This window comes from Bufo bufo, chromosome 5 (assembly GCF_905171765.1).
Source record: "Bufo bufo chromosome 5, aBufBuf1.1, whole genome shotgun sequence".
Taxonomy (NCBI): Eukaryota; Metazoa; Chordata; class Amphibia; order Anura; family Bufonidae; genus Bufo; species Bufo bufo.
The window spans coordinates 251,100,333-251,121,984 of NC_053393.1; the positions used below are offsets into that span (position 1 = coordinate 251,100,333).

General features: G+C 47.0%; 1 protein-coding gene across 2 annotated transcripts in view; it reads right to left on the reverse strand.

The window, feature by feature from the left end:
* Window positions 1-243: 243 nt before the first annotated feature.
* Window positions 244-21,652, reverse strand: part of TERT (telomerase reverse transcriptase) — a 153,529-nt gene continuing 132,120 nt past the window's right edge. For both annotated transcript variants that reach the window (XM_040432958.1, XM_040432957.1), the window contains 5 exons: window positions 21,008-21,134; window positions 20,845-20,906; window positions 19,862-19,986; window positions 4,839-4,976; window positions 244-385 (listed from right to left, as the gene is read on the reverse strand). In XM_040432958.1, the coding sequence (XP_040288892.1) occupies window positions 282-385; window positions 4,839-4,976; window positions 19,862-19,986; window positions 20,845-20,906; window positions 21,008-21,134 (556 nt within the window). In that variant the 3' untranslated portion in view covers window positions 244-281. The remainder of the gene's footprint in view (window positions 386-4,838; window positions 4,977-19,861; window positions 19,987-20,844; window positions 20,907-21,007; window positions 21,135-21,652) is intronic.

The window sequence follows — 21,652 nt, forward strand, 5'->3', positions numbered from 1 at the left end:
TTTATAAGAGTTTTACATTTTTGTGTATTTTGACCTGTGTATTGATTTGTACATTGAGGTTTTACACCGGTTTAATAACACTACCTTTATATAAAAAATGTTTATTGCCTTGCTCTGCAAGGCCTCAAATAACACACCATGAACTGTTTCTAAACACACATTCTTAAAAAACAAAATAAGGACATATCAAGAGACAAAAACTTTATTTACACATTTGCTTCAAAATCCATTTAGGTTCAAAACAGTAAAAAAAAATTGTATCTTTATAAATATTGCAGTAATTAGTCCATTATAGTTGAAAAATCTTTATGGAGGGATGTATCAGTCACTTCTTTTAGAAGGCTAATTGTTTCATATGGCAAGCTTCTAGAAAGCTGCTTTTTGCCTAAAGAAAAAAAAAACCTTTGTCAATTTTAAACTTTTAGGTTAAAATTAATCATTATTCCAATACGAAACATTGGCACAAAAAAATTCACTAGTGACAAATTTAAGTAAAAATTATTACACTGGCCTCTTCTGAGAATTTAATTCAAATACAATTTCAAATTTTTCTCTATATTGTAAGCTAGTACTAGTTGTGCTATCATTCCTTGCGACAGGTCAGTGTGTCTCAGTATTTTTAATACACGTATCCGCTAGTAAAACTTAAAAATCACATCAGTTGGAAAGTCTTCAGACCCATTCACTATTTTCACAATTTGTTATGATGTGGTCTTGTGTTGCCTACAATAATAAAAAAAATTCTAGTTTTCCCCCATCAAATCTGAATTCAATATCCCATAATGAGAAAGTGAAAACAGAATGTTCAAAATCTTTGCTAATTTATAAAAAAAAAAAAATATATAGCATTGATGTAACTATTCAGACCCTTTACTCGGTACTTAGTTGAAGTACCTTTGGCAGCGATCCAGCCTTCTTAGGTATGATGCCACAAGGTTTGAACACCTAGATTTGGGAATTCTCTGACGTTCTTCCATGAAGATGCCCTCAAGCTCTATCATGATGGATGGGGACCGTCAGTGGAAGATATTTTCAGAGATGTTCTATTGCAGGGATCAGCAACCTCCAGCACTCCAGCTGTGGTGAAATTACCACTCCCAGCATGCACTCTTGCTTGACTGATGTCAGAACACCAATAGAAGTAAATGGAGCATGCTGGGAGTTGAAGATTCACCACAGCTGGAGTGCTGGAAGTTGCCGTTCCCTGCCACAGTGCTCTGGCTGGGTCACTCAAGTACATTCATGAGTTGTCTCTAAGCCATTCCTGTGTTGTCTTTGCTGTGTGCTTAGGGTCACTATCTTGTTTGAAAGTGAACCTTCAGCTCGGTCTGAAGTCTAGAGCACCCTGGATCAGGTTTTAATTGGTCTTCTATATACACTCAAGTAACGATAAATTGAACTTGGTCTCTTCTTGTGTACTGTAATATGTATCTTATTGGGATATAATGTGTGTACGATTTCTTAACCAGTTCAGTTATACCTATGTACTGGAGTATTTTATTATTATTATCTGAATGCCTGTGTAACCCTGTAATTATGCATTTCCTGTTTGTTTAATAAAATTCAAGATTATTTTGAAAAGAAAAAAGAAGATCTCATTCAGCATTCCCTCAAGCCTGACCAGTCTCCCTGTCTCAGCCGCTGAAAAACACCTACACAGCATGATGCTGCCACCAGCCTGCTTCACTGTAGGTATGGTACTGGGCAGGTGATGAGCAGTGTCTGGTTTCCTCCAGACATGATGCTTAGATTTAAGGCCATAAAGTTCAATCTTGGTTTCATAAGACCAGAGAATCTTTTTTGTCGCAGTCCTGTTTGTTCCAAACTTATTCCATTTAAGAATTATGAAACGCACTGTGACCTTGGGACTCTCAGTTCAGCGGATATTTTTTGTACTCTTTTCCAGATCTGTGCCTCCACATCCTGTCTCTGAGCTGTACAAGCAGTTCTTTCCTCTTCATGGCTCGTTTTTTTGCTCTGATATGCATTATCAGCTGTGAGACCTTATATAAACAGGGGTGTACCTTTCCAAAATCAAATCCAGTCAACTAAATTCATTATGGAGTATTGAGTGCAGAATGATGTGGGCGAAAATTTGAATTTTTAAAAATTATAGCACAAGAGTGCAAAATAAAAAAATGTTAAAAAAGACTTTTCAAATGCATTGTAAGTACTCAAAGGCTATTCCTGCACTGTGCTGCATATTTAATGCACAGCATAAAGACAGAGCAGGTACACCTAGAGCAGGGGTGCACAACCTGCAGCCCCCAGAGCCATGGTTTGCGGCCCCCCGCCCTGCTGGGCAGAAACACAGCTGATCCTGCAATAAGCTGTGTTTCTGCACAGAGAGCCGCACAGCAGATGGATCACAGGTTTTGCTTCTTCACTGTAGCAAAAGCGGAAAAGGGTATTAGTGAGAGTGGGGAAGCCGAGGAGAAGACAGAAGCGCTTTATTAGCGCTTCTGCCTTCTCCTCTATGAGCGCTCTGCAGTGTGGACCCGGCGATCACGTAATCGCTGGGTGTCTCGGGAACAGAGGAGCGCTGCCCTGGTACAAAGCCCCCGCAGCAGGCTGGTTTCCCTGTAACTGGGGCTCCAAAGGGAGACAAATTATGTGGTAAAAATATATTTAAAAAAAGTTAAAAAAATTATTTTTAAAAAAATTTGAAAACTAAATAAAAATATAATAAAATATAGATAAAAGAAAAGACAAATAAAATATTATGTGGCACAAAAAAATAGAACATTATTTAAAAAATAAATACAATAAAAAGGAAAAAGTGCTAAATAAAAGTGTTCACTGTCCCATAGCAGTCTTTTTATGACCCCTTTGGGGACATATTATGTGGCAAAAATATATAAAAAAAATTTATAGAAAATTATAAAAAAAAATAAAAAATTATAAAATTATAAAAAAATAATACTATAAAATATTAATAAAATTCAAATAGAAGTAAAAAATAAAAATTAAAAAGTGCAAAATTTTTAAAAGTGACAGTGTCCCCAAGGTCTGTTTATGACCTCTTGGGGGACATATTATGTAGCAGAAATATATTAAGTTAAAAAAAAATACATAAAAGAAAAAACACCCACACCAATCAAAACCGTCACCATTACTGCCCCATTCACGTGAACAAAATGACAACTAAATGACAAAAAAGTGTCTGATCATTAAGGCCTTTTCGGGCCTGGTCATTCAAGCGTTAACCAATAGGCGCCTTCCCCACCAGCAAGATAAAGTGCTTACTGGTTACTGCAGGGTGCCTATAACTGGATTGACAGGAGATGGTAATAACCAGTGAGCTCTGCCCTCTGCAGTGAAGGAAAACGCTGATTTATAATTAGGAGGCAGGATGGAAGGAAATGTCGCAATTTTTCTGGTAAAAATAATTTTTAACAAGTTCCTGCAGCATGGCCTCTGAAATCGAAGATTCATAATTACCTGCTCCACTCTGCTCCTCTGCGCTGCCCCCATCTTCTGGTTCCAGCGCTGTTTACACCTAGCAGTGCATGGACATGGTCACTTGCACGGCTCCAGTCAATGACTGGCTTCAGCAGTGACACGCTGCTTGTGGCCACATCACCGCCTAAGCCAGTCATTGGCTGGAGTGGTGTATGACTATGTCCATGCACTGCCAGGTGTAAACAGCGGGGGCAGTGCGAACGACTGGAGCGGTGGGGAGCAGGTAAGTATAACTCTTCGGTTTCAGGGGCTATGCTGCAGCATGATATTTGGGACAATTACTGGGAACAAGTGTTCATAGGAGCGCTCATATCTTATATCTGGCCGGTATAATCGTGCAGCTGATCAGTCGATAAACAAGGAATTGCTCATTTGTCGGCTGATTTGCATATTTTATCAAGATGAAAGATGTACGATTATCTGCAGCACATCTCCCTGTGTAATCTAAATGAAGGCGGAATGACTGTGGCAGCGATCACTCCTCCCCAGTCACTTTGCACTGGCTTGTGTAATAGGCAGATGAGCGCCAATCAATATTTTTTTTTATTTTCGACCCCTTGAAATAGATCGATGTGACAATGCGGCCCCCAGACAAAAAAAGGTTGTGCACCCCTGACCTAGAGACAGTGTCGGACTGGGATACCTGGGGCCCACCAGTAAAATGTATTTTGGGGGCCCACCGTACGGATACATTTGAATATAATAAATAATCTAACAAGATTTTTATGTGAACATCGGCTGGTGGAGGAGCTGTACCCTGAATATGTGTATGTAGTGCAGCAAGTCTAATGTTATGTGCTAAGTGTGCAGGGGATGGGGGGCTAGGGGCCCACCTTCCTCAGGGGCCCACCGGGGGATTCCCCTGTACCCCTGTGGGCCAGTCTGAGCCTGCCTAGAGAAATGAGTGAGAATTCATCATGCCCTGCTCTCCAGAAATCTTGCTTTAAAAAGTCACAAAACAGTGACTTTGCAACTTTTTTTTTGCATTTTTACACCACTAATTCCAGTTTTGAAAAGTTGGTGGAAAAGTGGGTGTGGTTAGTTAGTTAATGAGTTTCACTCCAGGTTTATCACTGAGACTTTTTAAAGTCACAAAAAAGTTTCAAACTCACTCCAGAACAAGGGTAGTGTATGAAAACTGGAGTATCATCTTTAGAGAAAAGTGTTAGATTTAAAGACGCAATAAATTTAACAAAACACCATGCGATATTTGATACATTTGGTGCAAAATACGCCAAAGCAGAATACTGCAAAGCTGACTTCAAATATTACCCTCATAATAAATTCCCTCCATGGTGTGTACCCCTGGGATACATATACCACAAGTAAAGAACAAGTAAAGAACCTAGGCTGTACATCACATACCACCTACTTACAATGGTGAAGAGGGACAAGCAGGGTCTTGTACAATATATTATAAATAGACAGCTTTGTAATAAATGCATGACAAGTGAGCCATTGGGCTGATTCAAAAGGAAATGGTCCAGATGCATCTTTGGCTCCAAGAGTAAAATCTGCAGAAAAATTCATATTTAACATTATATGCAGTATCTATAATATATGCAGCATAAATACCATACTGTATAAAGTAAACAAAAGAGAAAATATAAAATGTACATAGCAGCAAGACACTCATGCTAGGACTATGAAGCTGCGTGATAATTATGGTGCTTACACAACTTCAGTTGTTCCCCAACAGTGAAAAAAGATTTGAAATCCTGTATGACTACGATCAGAAATTTTGTGATACTCAAAAACACAGGAACAAACCTTGTATTATGCTAGGTAACATGAAGTTGGAAACGAATAGCTCTTCTGCTGTTGTTATGTCATGCATGGGAATGGATTAGTATTCTTTTTGCAGGCTGTTTATACACAGATTACTTCCCTTGACTTGAGCCAAAAGACCTTCTGTTCCAGATGGAACTTAGAGAGTTTGTCAGCAGTTTTGACACCTTAAAGATGCCAAAAGTGCCACATAGGTGAGGTGTTAAAACATACTGAGGTGGCTGGTCATATTAGCATATGATCAAAGAAAGGAGTTTGAAACCACAATCCAAGTGTTGTGTGGGAAGTCCTATACTGTGAAATGACCTGTGATCACTGAACTGAACGTCCCCCTACAGCTGTGTCATCATCCATCCAGGTGACTGTTCTAGTTGTAACTCAAGAGCAGAGGGGAGGAGTTCAAAAGCATTAGGGAACACGGTGTGAGATGGATTAAAATTCCTTTTATTTTGTCCTAAAACGACCAGCCACCTAGGCATGGCAATTTTGCTTTGCTGGCTGCCTTAAAGAGGACCTTTCATCAGTTAAGCTAATTATGGTATTACCTTGTAGGGCGGCCCCCACTGATTTTTTTTTTCAACCCAGTTCATCCGCTGGGGCCCCCCGATGACGCGCTGTATTATAGTGAGCATTAACCACCTCAGCCCCCAGTGCTTAAACACCCTGAAAGACCAGGCCACTTTTTACACTTCTGACCTACACTACTTTCACCGTTTATTGCTCGGTCATGCAACTTACCACCCAAATGAATTTTACCTCCTTTTCTTCTCACTAATAGAGCTTTCATTTGGTGGTATTTTATTGCTGCTGACATTTTTACTTTTTTTGTTATTAATCGAAATTTAACGATTTTTTTGCAAAAAAATGACATTTTTCACTTTCAGTTGTAAAATTTTGCAAAAAAAACGAGATCCATATATAAATTTTGCTCTAAATTTATTGTTCTACATGTCTTTGATAAAAAAAAAAATGTTTGGGTAAAAAAAAAAATGGTTTGGGTTAAAGTTATAGCGTTTACAAACTATGGTACAAAAATGTGAATTTCCGCTTTTTGCAGCAGCTCTGACTTTCTGAGCACCTGTCATGTTTCCTGAGGTTCTACAATGCCCAGACAGTACAAACACCCCACAAATGACCCCATTTCGGAAAGTAGACACCCTAAGGTATTCGCTGATGGGCATAGTGAGTTCATAGAACTTTTTATTTTTTGTCACAAGTTAGCGGAAAATGATGATTTTTATTTATTTTTTCTTACAAAGTCTCATATTCCACTAACTTGTGACAAAAAATAAAAAATTCTAGGAACTCGCCATGCCCCTCACGGAATACCTTGGGGTGTCTTCTTTCCAAAATGGGGTCACTTGTGGGGTAGTTATACTGCCCTGGCATTCTAGGGGCCCAAATGTGTGGTAAGGAGTTTGAAATCAAATTCTGTAAAAAATGGCCAGTGAAATCCGAAAGGTGCTCTTTGGAATATGGGCCCCTTTGCACACCTAGGCTGCAAAAAAGTGTCATACATCTGGTATCTCCGTATTCAGGAGAAGTTGGGGAATGTGTTTTGGGGTGTCATTTTACATATACCCATGCTGGGTGAGAGAAATATCTTGGCAAAAGACAACTTTTACCATTTTTTTATACAAAGTTGGCATTTGACCAAGATATTTATCTCACCCAGTGTCGGGATTCGAACCCGTGACCAGCCACATCCCAGGCGGTAGCCCTGCTTACTAGGCTACCGTCCTCTCTGGACATTCCTCCCTGAAGCCTATTAGTTAACCTCAGTCTTGCCTAGCCTTGCTCATTACCCTTGATTCCCCACACCTGGTACTTCCCTATATAGTCCAGCCCCTTGCACTCCAGTTTGCTGATTATTGAGCTCCTGAGCCTTGATCAAGCTTCTCCTCATCTGTTGCTCCTGCTACTGCTGGAAGTCCACTGCTGACCAGGAATTGCCTACCGACTACTCTTCTGCCTTATCCCTACCTACTGAACTGCTACCACCGTTGCCATCCGGATTGTCTGACCACGCTTACTGCCGCCTGCCCTGACCCACCGCCTGCCTACCGACTACTCTTCTGCCTTATCCCTACCTACTGAACTGCTACCACCGTTGCCATCCGGATTGTCTGATCACGCTTACTACAGTAGGTGTTTGTGACATTGTGTTTTCAGCACGACAGCGTCGCGCTGATACTCGGCGACGTGGTGCCGAGATCTCGCACTCACTGGGATAGCGACAGCACATCCCAGCAAGCGCGTCATAGAAGAGGCGGGAGATCCGACTTGGATTCCCGCCAATTCTACACGTGTGCGGCGTTTGTTATGAATCCTGAGGGGGAAGTCCCCGCCGGATTTTAAATAAAAATCCGGCCTGGGTCCCGCCCTCAGGAGCATACCGGGCCCTTAGGTCTGTTATGGGTTGTAAGGAGAGCCCCCCCTACGCCGAAAAAAACGGCGTAGGGGGTCCCCCTACAATCCATACCAGACCCGTATCCAAAGCACGCTACCCGGCCAGCCAGGAAGGGAGTGGGGACGAGCGAGCGCCCCCCCCCCCCCCTCCTGAGCCGTACCAGGCTGCATGCCCTCAACATGGGGGGTTGGGTGCTCTGGGGCAGGGGGCGCACTGCGGCCCCCCCACCTCAGAGCACCCTGTCCCCATGTTGATGAGGACAGGGCCCCTTCCCGACAACCCTGGCCGTTGGTTGTCGGGGTATGCGGGCGGGAGGCTTAACGGAATCTGGGAGCCCCCTTTAATAAGGGGGGCCCCCAGATACCGGCCCCCCACCCTAAGTGAATGAGTATGGGGTACATCGTACCCCTACCCATTCACCTGCAAGAAAAGTGGTAAAAACACAAATAAACCACACAGTGTATTAAAATATTTTATTTTTCTGCTCCGGAGGCCGCCCCCTGTCTTCTTTATTAGCTCTTTTACCAGGGGGGGCTCTTCTTCTTCCGATATCCCGACGGGTCTTCTCCGCTATCCGGGGGGTCTTCTCAACTCTCCGGGGTTCTCCTTCTGTCTTCTCCTTCTGTCTTGTTGTCTCCTTCTGTCTTCTGTCTCCGGGGGGGGGCTCTTCTTCTTCCGATATCCCGACGGGTCTTCTCCGCTATCCGGGGGGGTCTTCTCAACTCTTCGGGGTTCTCCTTCTGTCTTCTCCTTCTGTTCTTCTTCTGTCTTCTCCTTCCTTCTTGTTGTCTCGGCGCACCCCGATTCTTCTCTCTGTTGTTGACTCGGCGCACCCCGGTTCTTCATCTCGCGAGACGAAGAATCGGGGTGCGCCGAGTCTCGCGAGACGAAGAACCGGGGTGCGCCGAGTCAACAACAGAGAGAAGAATCGGGGTGCGCCGAGTCTCGCGAGACGAAGAACCGGGGTGCGCCGAGACAACAAGAAGGAAGGAGAAGACAGAAGAAGAACAGAAGGAGAAGACAGAAGGAGAACCCCGAAGAGTTGAGAAGACCCCCCCGGATAGCGGAGAAGACCCGTCGGGATATCGGAAGAAGAAGAGCCCCCCCCGGAGACAGAAGACAGAAGGAGACAACAAGACAGAAGGAGAAGACAGAAGGAGAACCCCGGAGAGTTGAGAAGACCCCCCCGGATAGCGGAGAAGACCCGTCGGGATATCGGAAGAAGAAGAGCCCCCCCCGGAGACAGAAGACAGAAGGAGACAACAAGACAGAAGGAGAAGACAGAAGGAGAACCCCGGAGAGTTGAGAAGACCCCCCCGGATAGCGGAGAAGACCCGTCGGGATATCGGAAGAAGAAGAGCCCCCCCCGGAGACAGAAGACAGAAGGAGACAACAAGACAGAAGGAGAAGACAGAAGGAGAACCCCGGAGAGTTGAGAAGACCCCCCCCGGATAGCGGAGAAGACCCGTCGGGATATCGGAAGAAGAAGAGCCCCCCCTGGTAAAAGAGCTAATAAAGAAGACAGGGGGCGGCCTCCGGAGCAGAAAAATAAAATATTTTAATACACTGTGTGGTTTATTTGTGTTTTTACCACTTTTCTTGCAGGTGAATGGGTAGGGGTACGATGTACCCCATACTCATTCACTTAGGGTGGGGGGCCGGTATCTGGGGGCCCCCCTTATTAAAGGGGGCTCCCAGATTCCGTTAAGCCTCCCGCCCGCATACCCCGACAACCAACGGCCAGGGTTGTCGGGAAGGGGCCCTGTCCTCATCAACATGGGGACAGGGTGCTCTGAGGTGGGGGGGCCGCAGTGCGCCCCCTGCCCCAGAGCACCCAACCCCCCATGTTGAGGGCATGCAGCCTGGTACGGCTCAGGAGGGGGGGGGGGCGCTCGCTCGTCCCCACTCCCTTCCTGGCTGGCCGGGTAGCGTGCTTTGGATACGGGTCTGGTATGGATTGTAGGGGGACCCCCTACGCCGTTTTTTTCGGCGTAGGGGGGGCTCTCCTTACAACCCATAACAGACCTAAGGGCCCGGTATGCTCCTGAGGGCGGGACCCAGGCCGGATTTTTATTTAAAATCCGGCGGGGACTTCCCCCTCAGGATTCATAACAAACGCCGCACACGTGTAGAATTGGCGGGAATCCAAGTCGGATCTCCCGCCTCTTCTATGACGCGCTTGCTCTCCATCGCGGCAAGCCAGCTCGGCGCTGGCTCCCGCGATGGGGCTCGTATGTGCTCAATCTCGCCGAGAAATACGGCGAGATTGACACAAAATCGGGTTCACCTACTGTACCTGCCTGCGGTCCTTGCCACTGGGCTCCACTCCTACCTCCAGCCAGCGGTCCTCTGACTCAGGTGAGCCTGTAGGACTGTTACAGAATAATCAGCCACACTATGGAGTCCGCAATGGCCACTTTGCGTAAGCAGGTCTCCGAACTTCAAGAATTTGGTACTACATATCAGGAGAAATTTGCCCAGCTCCAAGGCGTAGTCCAAAGCCAGCAAAGGGAGATTATTGAACTACAGAGGCAACACCTGGACGTCCGCGGCGCGGCCGCAGACACCCGCATGCCACTCCCATCAAGATTCGGCGGCGACAGACGCCAGTATCGGGGGTTTCTAAACCAATGCCGCATCTATTTTCAGATGTACCCGGCCCCCTTCACCACCGAGAAAAAGAAGGTGCTATTCATGGTCAATCTCCTGACGGAAGAAGCATTAGCATGGGCATCACCTTACGTGGAGACTAACAGTCAGCTCCTGGACGACCTAAGCAACTTCATCACCGCCATGAGCCAAGTCTTCGACGACCCCAACCGCTGTGCGACAGCTGAGGCGCGACTACATGGTCTGCGGCAAGGGAGACGCTCCGTCGCCGAATACACCGCCGAGTTTCGCCGTTGGGTCACGGACACCACCTGGAACCCAGCGGCACAGAGGAGCCAATTCCGGCGAGGCCTGTCAGAATTAATAAAGGACGAACTCGCCAGAGTTGAGGCCCCGGACGTTCTGGATGACTTCATTCAGTTATGCATCCGGATAGATCAAAGACTCTCCGAGAGGAAGAGAGAAAGACTCTGGTCCTCGGACCACAGACCCACTTACTCCTTCTCTTCCAACGCCCAGCGCGACCCCCAATCAGCAACTGAACCTATGCAGGTCGACGCTCTACGTAGGTCTCTATCTACAGCTGAGAAGGAGAGACGGCTGGCCGAAAACCTCTGCCTCTACTGTGGGGAGCCGGGTCATTTTGCCATCAAATGTCCTCATAAGATCCGAAAGACTATTGCCGTCACGGAACTAAAGGAGCAACCACAGACTCCAACCCCGTCAGCAGCCCCGGAAAATAACAATACGGCGGCTCATGGATCCCATTTCATCATTCCCATCCTCATCGACATTGAGGGGCGACAACTCCCCTGTTCAGCGATGTTAGACTCCGGGGCGGGAGGCAACTTCATGGACTTAACCTTCGCCCGCGAAAAGAAGATTCCACTGACAATCAAGGCAGCCCCCGTTGACCTGGAAACCGTCGACGGATCCCCACTCTCCTCGGGGCCGGCCACTCACGAGACCACCGAACTACAACTCCTCATAGAACCCGATCACCGCGAAAAGATCCACTTCTCGCTGATCGCTTCCCCGAAGTTCCCGGTGATCTTGGGCATCCCTTGGTTGGCCACCCACAACCCCTCGGTAGACTGGGAAACCCGCTGCATACGATTCCCGTCCGAGTTCTGCTCGCTAAATTGCTCCCACAGACCCGTCCTTCCACCCGAAGACACCACCATCTCAAAGCTATCCGTCAAGGATCTGCTACCCCCTCAATACAGCGAGTTCCAGGATGTCTGCGACAAGAAAAACGCAGACAAGCTGCCACCACACCGACCCTACGACTGCCCTATAGAACTGTTGCCCGGGGCCGAAATACCCTTTGGCAGTATCTACTCCCTCTCAGAGCCTGAACACAAGGCTCTGAAAGAGTACCTGGACGAGGACCTGAGGAAGGGGTTCATCCGGCCCTCCACCTCCCCCGCGGGAGCCCCCTTTTTCTTCGTAGAGAAAAAAGACTCCTCCCTGCGTCCCTGCATAGACTACAGAAAGCTTAATGACATAACCGTAAAAAACCGGTACCCGCTCCCACTGATTTCCGAACTCCTTGAGAGACTCCGGGAAGCGAAGATCTTCACCAAACTCGACCTTCGAGGGGCCTACAACCTCGTCCGAATCCGCCCTGGGGACGAATGGAAGAACGCCTTCCGGACACGTTATGGTCATTTCGAGTACCTGGTCATGCCTTTCGGACTCTGCAATGCTCCCGCCACCTTCCAGCACTTCATTAACGACGTCCTCAGGGACATGCTGGATCTGTTTGTAGTTGTTTACCTGGACGACATCTTGATCTTCTCTGAAGACCTCGAGCAGCACCGCGAACACGTCCGCAGGGTACTGCAGAGGCTCAGACAGAACTCTCTCTATATTAAGCTAGAGAAATGCGAGTTTGAGCGAACCACCACTCAGTTCCTCGGATACATCATCTCCCCAGCGGGCCTAAGTATGGACCCGGGGAAGGTCCAAGCTGTGATGAACTGGCCCGTTCCGAAAAACGAGAAGGAGATACAAAGATTCATTGGCTTCGCCAACTTCTATCGGAAGTTTATCCGGAACTTCTCCAAGGTCAGAGCACCAATCACCCAACTCACCAAGAAGGCAGTCCCCTTCTCCTGGACACCCGAGGCCCAGGAGGCCTTCACCAAGTTGAAACTCCTCTTCACTTCTGCCCCAATCCTAATCCACCCGAACCCCGAGCTCCCATTTACAGTCGAAGTGGATGCATCAGACTCTGCGGTGGGGGCAGTTTTGTCACAACGGACAGGGGAGAGGATGCTATTACACCCGTGCGCATATTTCTCCCGCCAGATGTCCCCCTCCGAGAAGAACTATGACATCGGTAACAAAGAACTACTGGCGATCAAGGATGCCTTCTCCGAGTGGAGACACCTGCTGGAGGGAGCCACCAACCCCATAATCGTACTAACTGACCACAAGAACCTCGAGTTCATCCGCAGCGCTAAGAGACTCTCAGCCAGACAGGCCAGATGGAGCCTATTCTTTTCCCGCTTCAACTATCTCATCACCTATCGCCCTGGATCAAAAAACGGCAAGGCTGACGCCCTCTCCAGAATGTTTTCCGAGCCCTCACAGAGTAACAAGGGCCAAAATAACATCTTACCCGAGAGAAGGGTCGTAGGGGCCACCTACTCTAAAGAACTCCTGGGCACAATCAAAGAAGGATATGAAAATGACCCCTTCCTCTCCCACCCCACAGACAATGTCAGCCTTACGTTTAAGAACGGTCATTGGTTTCATCAGGACCTACAACTATATGTACCAGAAATCGCACGGCTCGAAGTGCTCAAACTCAACCATGACTCCAAGGTGGCCGGCCATTTTGGCACAAAAAAAGACCCAGGAGCTTCTCTCCCGCTCCTTCTGGTGGCCAACATACAAGGAGGACATCAAGAGGTACATCTCCTTGTGCACGGTCTGTGCCCGCAATAAGACTCCTCGTTCCTCTCCCGTGGGTCTGTTACAACCCCTCCCGATTCCCTCCCACCCCTGGGGCTCGATCTCCATGGACTTTGTGGTAGACCTTCCTCCTTCAAAAGGGATGAACACCATCCTGGTCGTGGTCGACCGTCTCACCAAGATGGCCCATTTCATCCCCTACAAAGGCCTACCCACAGCCAAACAGACGGCCGATCTTATTCTCAGAGAGGTCTTCAGGCTGCATGGGATCCCGGACGACGTGGTCTCCGACCGAGGCGTACAATTTGCCTCAAAGTTCTGGAAGAACTTCTGCCTGGCGCTCGGGGTTAAAGTGAACCTGTCCTCTGCTTTCCACCCTCAGTCAAACGGGCAGACGGAGAGAACTAATCAGACCCTAGAGCAATACCTACGCTGATTCAGCTCCCACCTGCAGGATGACTGGCTTGATCATCTCCCCACGGCCGAGTTCGCCTACAACAATGCTGAGCACAGCTCAACCAAGCACAGCCCCTTCTTTGCTAACACAGGCTCGCACCCGGTGTTCATTCCCCACCTACCCGTTGCCTCCACCCTCCCAGCAGTGGCCGAACGCCTAACAACCCTACAGGAGGCACAAGAGAACATTATAGACAACCTCCAGCTTGCCCAGAGGCGCTTTAAACAGGGAGCAGACAGACGTCGCAAACCCACCCCGGGCTTCCATGTGGGAGACAAGGTGTGGCTGTCCACCAGGAACCTCAGATTGAAGGTCCCCTCCAAAAAATTTGCCCAAAGATACATGGGTCCGTTCCGGATCACCGCACAAATCAACGAGGTCACGTTCCGGCTCGACCTCCCGGACTCCATTAGGGTGCACCCTGTCTTCCATTGCTCTCTCCTCAAGCCATACGTGGAGAACACCTTCACAGGCCGCCACTCGCCCCCTCCACCACCTGTGAGGGTACAGGGTGAAGAAGAATACGTTGTCGCAAAGATTCTCGACTCCAGGATCCACCGGGGAAGACTACAATACCTAATTGGGTGGGAGGGTTACCCTCCCGAGGATAACTCCTGGGAGCGAGAAGAAAATGTCCACGCCCCCAGACTGGTAAAAGAGTTCCACCAACGGCACCCCGGTAAGCCTGCCCCTGCGGTGCCCGGAGGTCACCTTGGAAGGGGGGGAAGTACTGTCGGGATTCGAACCCGTGACCAGCCACATCCCAGGCGGTAGCCCTGCTTACTAGGCTACCGTCCTCTCTGGACATTCCTCCCTGAAGCCTATTAGTTAACCTCAGTCTTGCCTAGCCTTGCTCATTACCCTTGATTCCCCACACCTGGTACTTCCCTATATAGTCCAGCCCCTTGCACTCCAGTTTGCTGATTATTGAGCTCCTGAGCCTTGATCAAGCTTCTCCTCATCTGTTGCTCCTGCTACTGCTGGAAGTCCACTGCTGACCAGGAATTGCCTACCGACTACTCTTCTGCCTTATCCCTACCTACTGAACTGCTACCACCGTTGCCATCCGGATTGTCTGACCACGCTTACTGCCGCCTGCCCTGACCCACCGCCTGCCTACCGACTACTCTTCTGCCTTATCCCTACCTACTGAACTGCTACCACCGTTGCCATCCGGATTGTCTGACCACGCTTACTACCTGCCTGCAGTCCTTGCCACTGGGCTCCACTCCTACCTCCAGCCAGCGGTCCTCTGACTCAGGTGAGCCTGTAGGACTGTTACACCCAGCATGGGTATATGTAAAATGACACCCCAAAACACATTCCCCAACTTCTCCTGAATACGGAGATACCACATGTGTGACACTTTTTTACAGCCTAGGTGGGCAAAGGGGCCCATATTCCAAAGAGCACCTTTCGGATTTCACTGGTCATTTTTTACAGAATTTGATTTCAAACTCCTTACCACACATTTGGGCCCCTAGAATGCCAGGGCAGTATAACTACCCCACAAGTGACCCCATTTTGGAAAGAAGACACCCCAAGGTATTCCGTGAGGGGCATGGCGAGTTCCTAGAATTTTTTATTTTTTGTCACAAGTTAGTGGAAAATGATGATTTTTTTTTCTTTTTTTTCTTACAAAGTCTCATATTCCACTAACTTGTGACAAAAAATAAAAAATTCTAGGAACTCGCCATGCCCCTCACGGAATACCTTGGGGTGTCTTCTTTCCAAAATGGGGTCACTTGTGGGGTAGTTATACTGCCCTGGCATTCTAGGGGCCCAAATGTGTGGTAAGGAGTTTGAAATCAAATTCTGTAAAAAATGACCAGTGAAATCCGAAAGGTGCTCTTTGGAATATGGGCCCCTTTGCCCACCTAGGCTGCAAAAAAGTGTCACACATGTGGTATCTCCGTATTCAGGAGAAGTTGGGGAATGTGTTTTGGGGTGTCATTTTACATATACCCATGCTGGGTGAGATAAATATCTTGGTCAAATGCCAACTTTGTATAAAAAAATGGTAAAAGTTGTCTTTTGCCAAGATATTTCTCTCACCCAGCATGGGTATATGTAAAATGACACCCCAAAACACATTCCCCAACTTCTCCTGAATACGGAGATACCAGATGTGTGACACTTTTTTGCAGCCTAGGTGGGCAAAGGGGCCCATATTCCAAAGAGCACCTTTCGGATTTCACTGGTCATTTTTTACAGAATTTGATTTCAAACTCCTTACCACACATTTGGGCCCCTAGAATGCCAGGGCAGTATAACTACCCCACAAGTGACCCCATTTTGGAAAGAAGACACCCCAAGGTATTCCGTGAGGGGCATGGCGAGTTCCTAGAATTTTTTATTTTTTGTCACAAGTTAGTGGAATATGAGACTTTGTAAGAAAGAAAAAATCATCATTTTCCACTAACTTGTGACAAAAAATAAAAAATTCTAGGAACTCGCCATGCCCCTCACGGAATACCTTGGGGTGTCTTCTTTCCAAAATTGGGTCACTTGTGGGGTAGTTATACTGCCCTGGCATTTTCCAGGGGCCCTAATGTGTGGTAAGTAGGTAAATGAACTGTGAAATCCTAAAGGTGCTCTTTGGAATGTGGGCCCCTTTGCCCACCTAGGCTGCAAAAAAGTGTCACACATGTGGTATCGCCGTATTCAGGAGAAGTTGGGGAATGTGTTTTGGGGTGTCATTTTACATATACCCATGCTGGGTGAGAGAAATATCTTGGCAAAAGACACCTTTTCCAATTTTTTTATACAAAGTTGGCATTTGACCAAGATATTTCTCTCACCCAGCATGGGTATATGTAAAATGACACCCCAAAACACATTCCCCAACTTCTCCTGAGTACGGAGATACCACATGTGTGACACTTTTTTGCAGCCTAGATGCGCAAAGGTGCCCAAATTCCTTTTAGGAGGGCATTTTTAGACATTTGGATACCAGACTGCCAGGGCAGTATAAATACCCCACATGTGACCCCATTTTGGAAAGAAGACACCCCAAGGTATTCAATGAGGGGCATGGCGAGTTCATAGAAATTTTTTTTTTTGGCACAAGTTAGCGGAAATTGATATTTTTTCTTTTTTTCTCACAAAGTCTCCCTTTCCGCTAACTTGGGACAAAAATTTCAATCTTTCATGGACTCAATATGCCCCTCACGGAATACCTGGGGGTGTCTTCTTTCCGAAATGGGGTCACATGTGGGGTATTTATACTGCCCTGGCATTCTAGGGGCCCTAAAGCATGAGAAGAAGTCTGGAATATAAATGTCTAAAAAATTTTACGCATTTGGATTCCGTGAGGGGTATGGTGAGTTCATGTGAGATTTTATTTTTTGACACAAGTTAGTGGAATATGAGACTTTGTAAGAAAAAAAAAAAATAATTCCGCTAACTTGGGCCAAAAAAATGTCTGAATGGAGCCTTACAGAGGGGTGATCAATGACAGGGGGGGTGATCAATGACAGGCGGGTGATCAGAGAGTCTATATGGGGTGATCACCCCCCTGTCATTGATCACCCCCCTGTAAGGCTCCATTCAGATGTCCGTATGTGTTTTGCGGATCCGATCCATGTATCCGTGGATCCGTAAAAATCATACGGACATCTGAATGCAGCCTGACAGGGGGGTGATCAATGACAGGGGGGGGTGATCAATGACATGGGGGTGATCAGGGAGTCTATATGGGGTGATCACCCCCCCCTGGAAGGCTCCAGGGAGACGCCTGTATGTGTTTTGCGGATCCGATCCATCTATCAGTGGATCCGTAAAAATCATGCGGACATCTGAATGGAGCTTTACAGGGGGTTGATCAATGACAGGGGGGTAATCAATGACAGGGGGGTGATCAGGGAGTCTATATCGGGTGATCACCACAGTCATTGATCACGCCCCTGTAAGGCTCCATTCAGACGTCCGTATGCGTTTTGCGGATCCGATCCATCTATCAGTGGATCCGTAAAAATCATGCGGACATCTGAATGGAGCTTTACAGGGGGTTGATCAATGACAGGGGGGTAATCAATGACAGGGGGGTGATCAGGGAGTCTATATGGGGTGATCACCACAGTCATTGATCACGCCCCTGTAAGGCTCCATTCAGACGTCCGTATGCGTTTTGCGGATCCGATCCATCTATCAGTGAATCCGTAAAAATCATGCGGACATCTGAATGGAGCTTTACAGGGGGGTGATCAATGACAGGGGGGTAATCAATGACAGGGGGGTGATCAGGGAGTCTATATGGGGTGATCACCACAGTCATTGATCACGCCCCTGTAAGGCTCCATTCAGACGTCCGTATGCGTTTTGCGGATCCGATCCATCTATCAGTGGATCCGTAAAAATAATGCGGACATCTGAATGGAGCTTTACAGGGGGTTGATCAATGACAGGGGGGTAATCAATGACAGGGGGGTGATCAGGGAGTCTATATGGGGTGATCACCACAGTCATTGATCATGCCCCTGTAAGGCTCCATTCAGACGTCCGTATGCGTTTTGCGGATCCGATCCATCTATCAGTGGATCCGTAAAAATCATGCGGACATCTGAATGGAGCTTTACAGGGGGTTGATCAATGACAGGGGTGTAATCAATGACAGGGGGGTGATCAGGGAGTCTATATGGGGTGATCACCACAGTCATTGATCATGCCCCTGTAAGGCTCCATTCAGACGTCCGTATGCGTTTTGCGGATCCGATCCATCTATCAGTGGATCCGTAAAAATCATGCGGACATCTGAATGGAGCTTTACAGGGGGTTATCAATGACAGGGGGGTGATCAGGGAGTCTATATGGGGTGATCACCTCCGTCATTGATCACTCCCCTGTAAGGCTGCATTCAGACGTCCGTATGTGTTTTGCGGATCCGATCCATCTATCAGTGGATCCGTAAAATTCATACGGACCTCTGAATGGAGCCTTACAGGGGGTTATCAATGACAGGGGGGTGATCAGGGAGTCTATATAGGATGATCACCTCCGTCATTGATCACTCCCCTGTAAGGCTGCATTCAGAAGTCCGTATGTGTTTTGCGGATCCGATCCATCTATCAGTGGATCAGTGGATCCGTAAAATTCATACGGACCTCTGAATGCAGCCTTACAGGGGGTTATCAATGACAGGGGGGTGATCAATGACAGGGGGGTGACCAGGGAGTCTATATGGGGTGATCAGGGGTGATCAAGGGTGAATAAGTGACAGGGGGAGGGGGGGGTGTAGTGTAGTGGTGCTTGGTGCAACATATTACTGAGCTACCTGTGTCCTCTGGTGGTCGATCCAAACAAAGGGGACCACCAGAGGACCAGGTAGCAGGTATATTAGACGCTGTTATCAAAACAGCGTCTAATATACCTGTTAGGGGTTAAAAAAAACACATCTCCAGCCTGCCAGTGAACGATCGCCGCTGGCAGGCTGGAGATCAACTCTCTTACCTTCCGTTCCTGTGAGCGCGCGCGCCTGTGTGCGCGCGTTCACAGGAAATCTCGCGTCTCGCGAGATGACGCGTATATGCGTGATTGTGCGCAGCGCTGCCACCTCCGGAACGCGAATCTGCGTTAGGCGGTCCGGAGGTGGTTAAACTAGCAACGGGGAGGAGACGCAGTCTTCTGCTGTGGGCGTCTCCTTTTCCCAGGCTGTGAGCGCGATCCAATCAGAGCGGACCGCTCACAACCAGGGAGAAGGAGCGAGATTCCTTCTCCCTGGCTGTGAGCGGTCTGCTCTGATTGGATTGCGCTCACAGCCAGGGAGGAGGAGACTGTGTCTCCTCCCCGTTGCAAGTTTAATACTCATTATAATATAGCGCACCAAATCATGGGGGGGCCACAGCGGACGAACCAGGGAGTTTTAGTTGGGGGTTAAAAAAAAATAATAATACACAAATGGCATCAGTGGGGGCCGCCCTACAAGGTAATACCATAATTAGCTTATGTCAAAACTGATGAAAGGTCCTCTTTAAACATACTTTAGGGCTGTAGTTTAATAAAATCTCTTGTTTTTTACAGGACAAGCCTTCATATAGCTTTGTGAAGTTATGGCTCCAAGAAGGCAGGGAGTAAAAAATGAAAACACAAAAACGGAAAATCGCTCTGACAGGAAGGGGTTAAACAATTGAAACTGTACGGAACTATAAAATTATAAGACAGAATGTGAAGCACACAGAAAAAGTTAGTGTTTTTCAGTTCATGAAATAACATACCTTTATTTTTATATTTTAAAATCGTGTAGAAACATGGTGCCATATCAGAAATTACAGTAAGAAAGAACTGTGGATTATTCTTTATGCTCTGACCAAATGGAAGCTGTATAACACAGGCATGGAACCTACGACAATAACCACAATATTGAGTATTTTAAGCAGACAATGCATAAAGCCTGTATTCTAAAATATTTGTATTCCCAAGCTTAGAAGAATCAAATAGCTGATTGAGGAACAGCCGAAAAGAGATTTAGGCTGAGATTTATCAAAACTGGTGCAAAGGATAACCGGCTTAGTTGCCCATAGCAACCAATCAGATTGATCCTTTCATTTTCCAAAGTAGCTCTGAAAAATGATTGGTTGCTATGGGCAACTACGTCGATTTTCCCTTGCACCAGTTTTGATAAATCTCCTTAGTGCTGTTCTTCGATCTGTTGCTGAGCTGCAGCAGGTTGGTCTGAGCCTCCACAATCCTATCAGGCTGACTGAGCATATTGCTCTTGTCCAGTCAGCCCTACCAGGAAGATATATTACAGCTTCCCTCTTCACAGCTGATAATAGAACTGTCTCCCTTCCCACACACACAGGTTGCAAGTGCCCTACTATTTAGATTCTAAGACAGGTCTCTTACTGTGTAAAACAAGGTGGCAGCCATTTTAATTCACTATATTGATTACCCCTTATTAGAAAATGAGCACTTTTTGAAAAATAAATGTATTTGTAATATTTATGTCCCCCCCCCTTCCCCGTGAAGAACCCCTTCATGTCCTATATGCCAAAAGAAGCAGAGGAACTAGATCTATAACCGCAGGAGCAGTCTACTGATCACTCAATAAACCATGAATGTTTGCATTGGGAAAACCTGTTAGATTTTATTTTTGTAATAATGTCAATAATCCAGTATAAATTGCTTTTCAATACCAGTTACACAGTTGTTTTTGAAATATACTGTGTTATCATAGTTATTAGACTCTGCTACATACCTGTATGCCTGAAGTAACAGAATCTTGTAGGCATTAATGTACACAGTTCGCAGACTGTTAACCTACAGATACAAAAGAAAATGTTTCCATGCTCTAACGCACAGTAAAAAAACAATCTACCAATTTTATTGATCCCCCAGACATTTAGAGAAATAAAAAGTACCTGAAGGTCAAGGAAAAGACTGTGGCATTTCAGTTGTAGGACATTCAACAGTTTATGTCTCAAATTTTCCCCAGCTTTAGAACTGTGGCAAAACGACAGACTGGAACGAACAGACGTACAGGAAAAGCTGTGGACACAAATAATGTGACTTAACATTGAAACAAGTTATAGGTCTTTCTGTTGCTCAGCATATATGTAAAGTCGTGGGAAAAGAAAGCAAATCCTCCCACCTTGCTTCTGAATGTTGGTTTGCTTTTTTGAAAAAACACGACGGCATATGCTTATAGAAGTCGGCGAGCATCACACAACAAAAAATGCAGAACTGATGGAGGGTGCGCCTTCTTCACATTATTTATGGAATTTCAGTCCCTTAAAGGGGTATTCCCATAACAGACAATGGAGGCCTATTGCTAGGCTATGCCCCCATTGTCTGATAGGTGCGGGTCCCACCACTGGGACCCGCACCTACAATGTAGAACAAAGCAGGGAAATGAACGGAGGGGGCGCACTGCGCATGCACAGCCGCCCTCCATTCATTTCTATGGGGCCGAGAGCTGACTTGGCTATTTCCGTCTGCCCCAAATAAATGAATAGTAGCAGTGGCTGCGCATGCGCTCCCATTCACTTCTATGGGAGCAGCGCTTG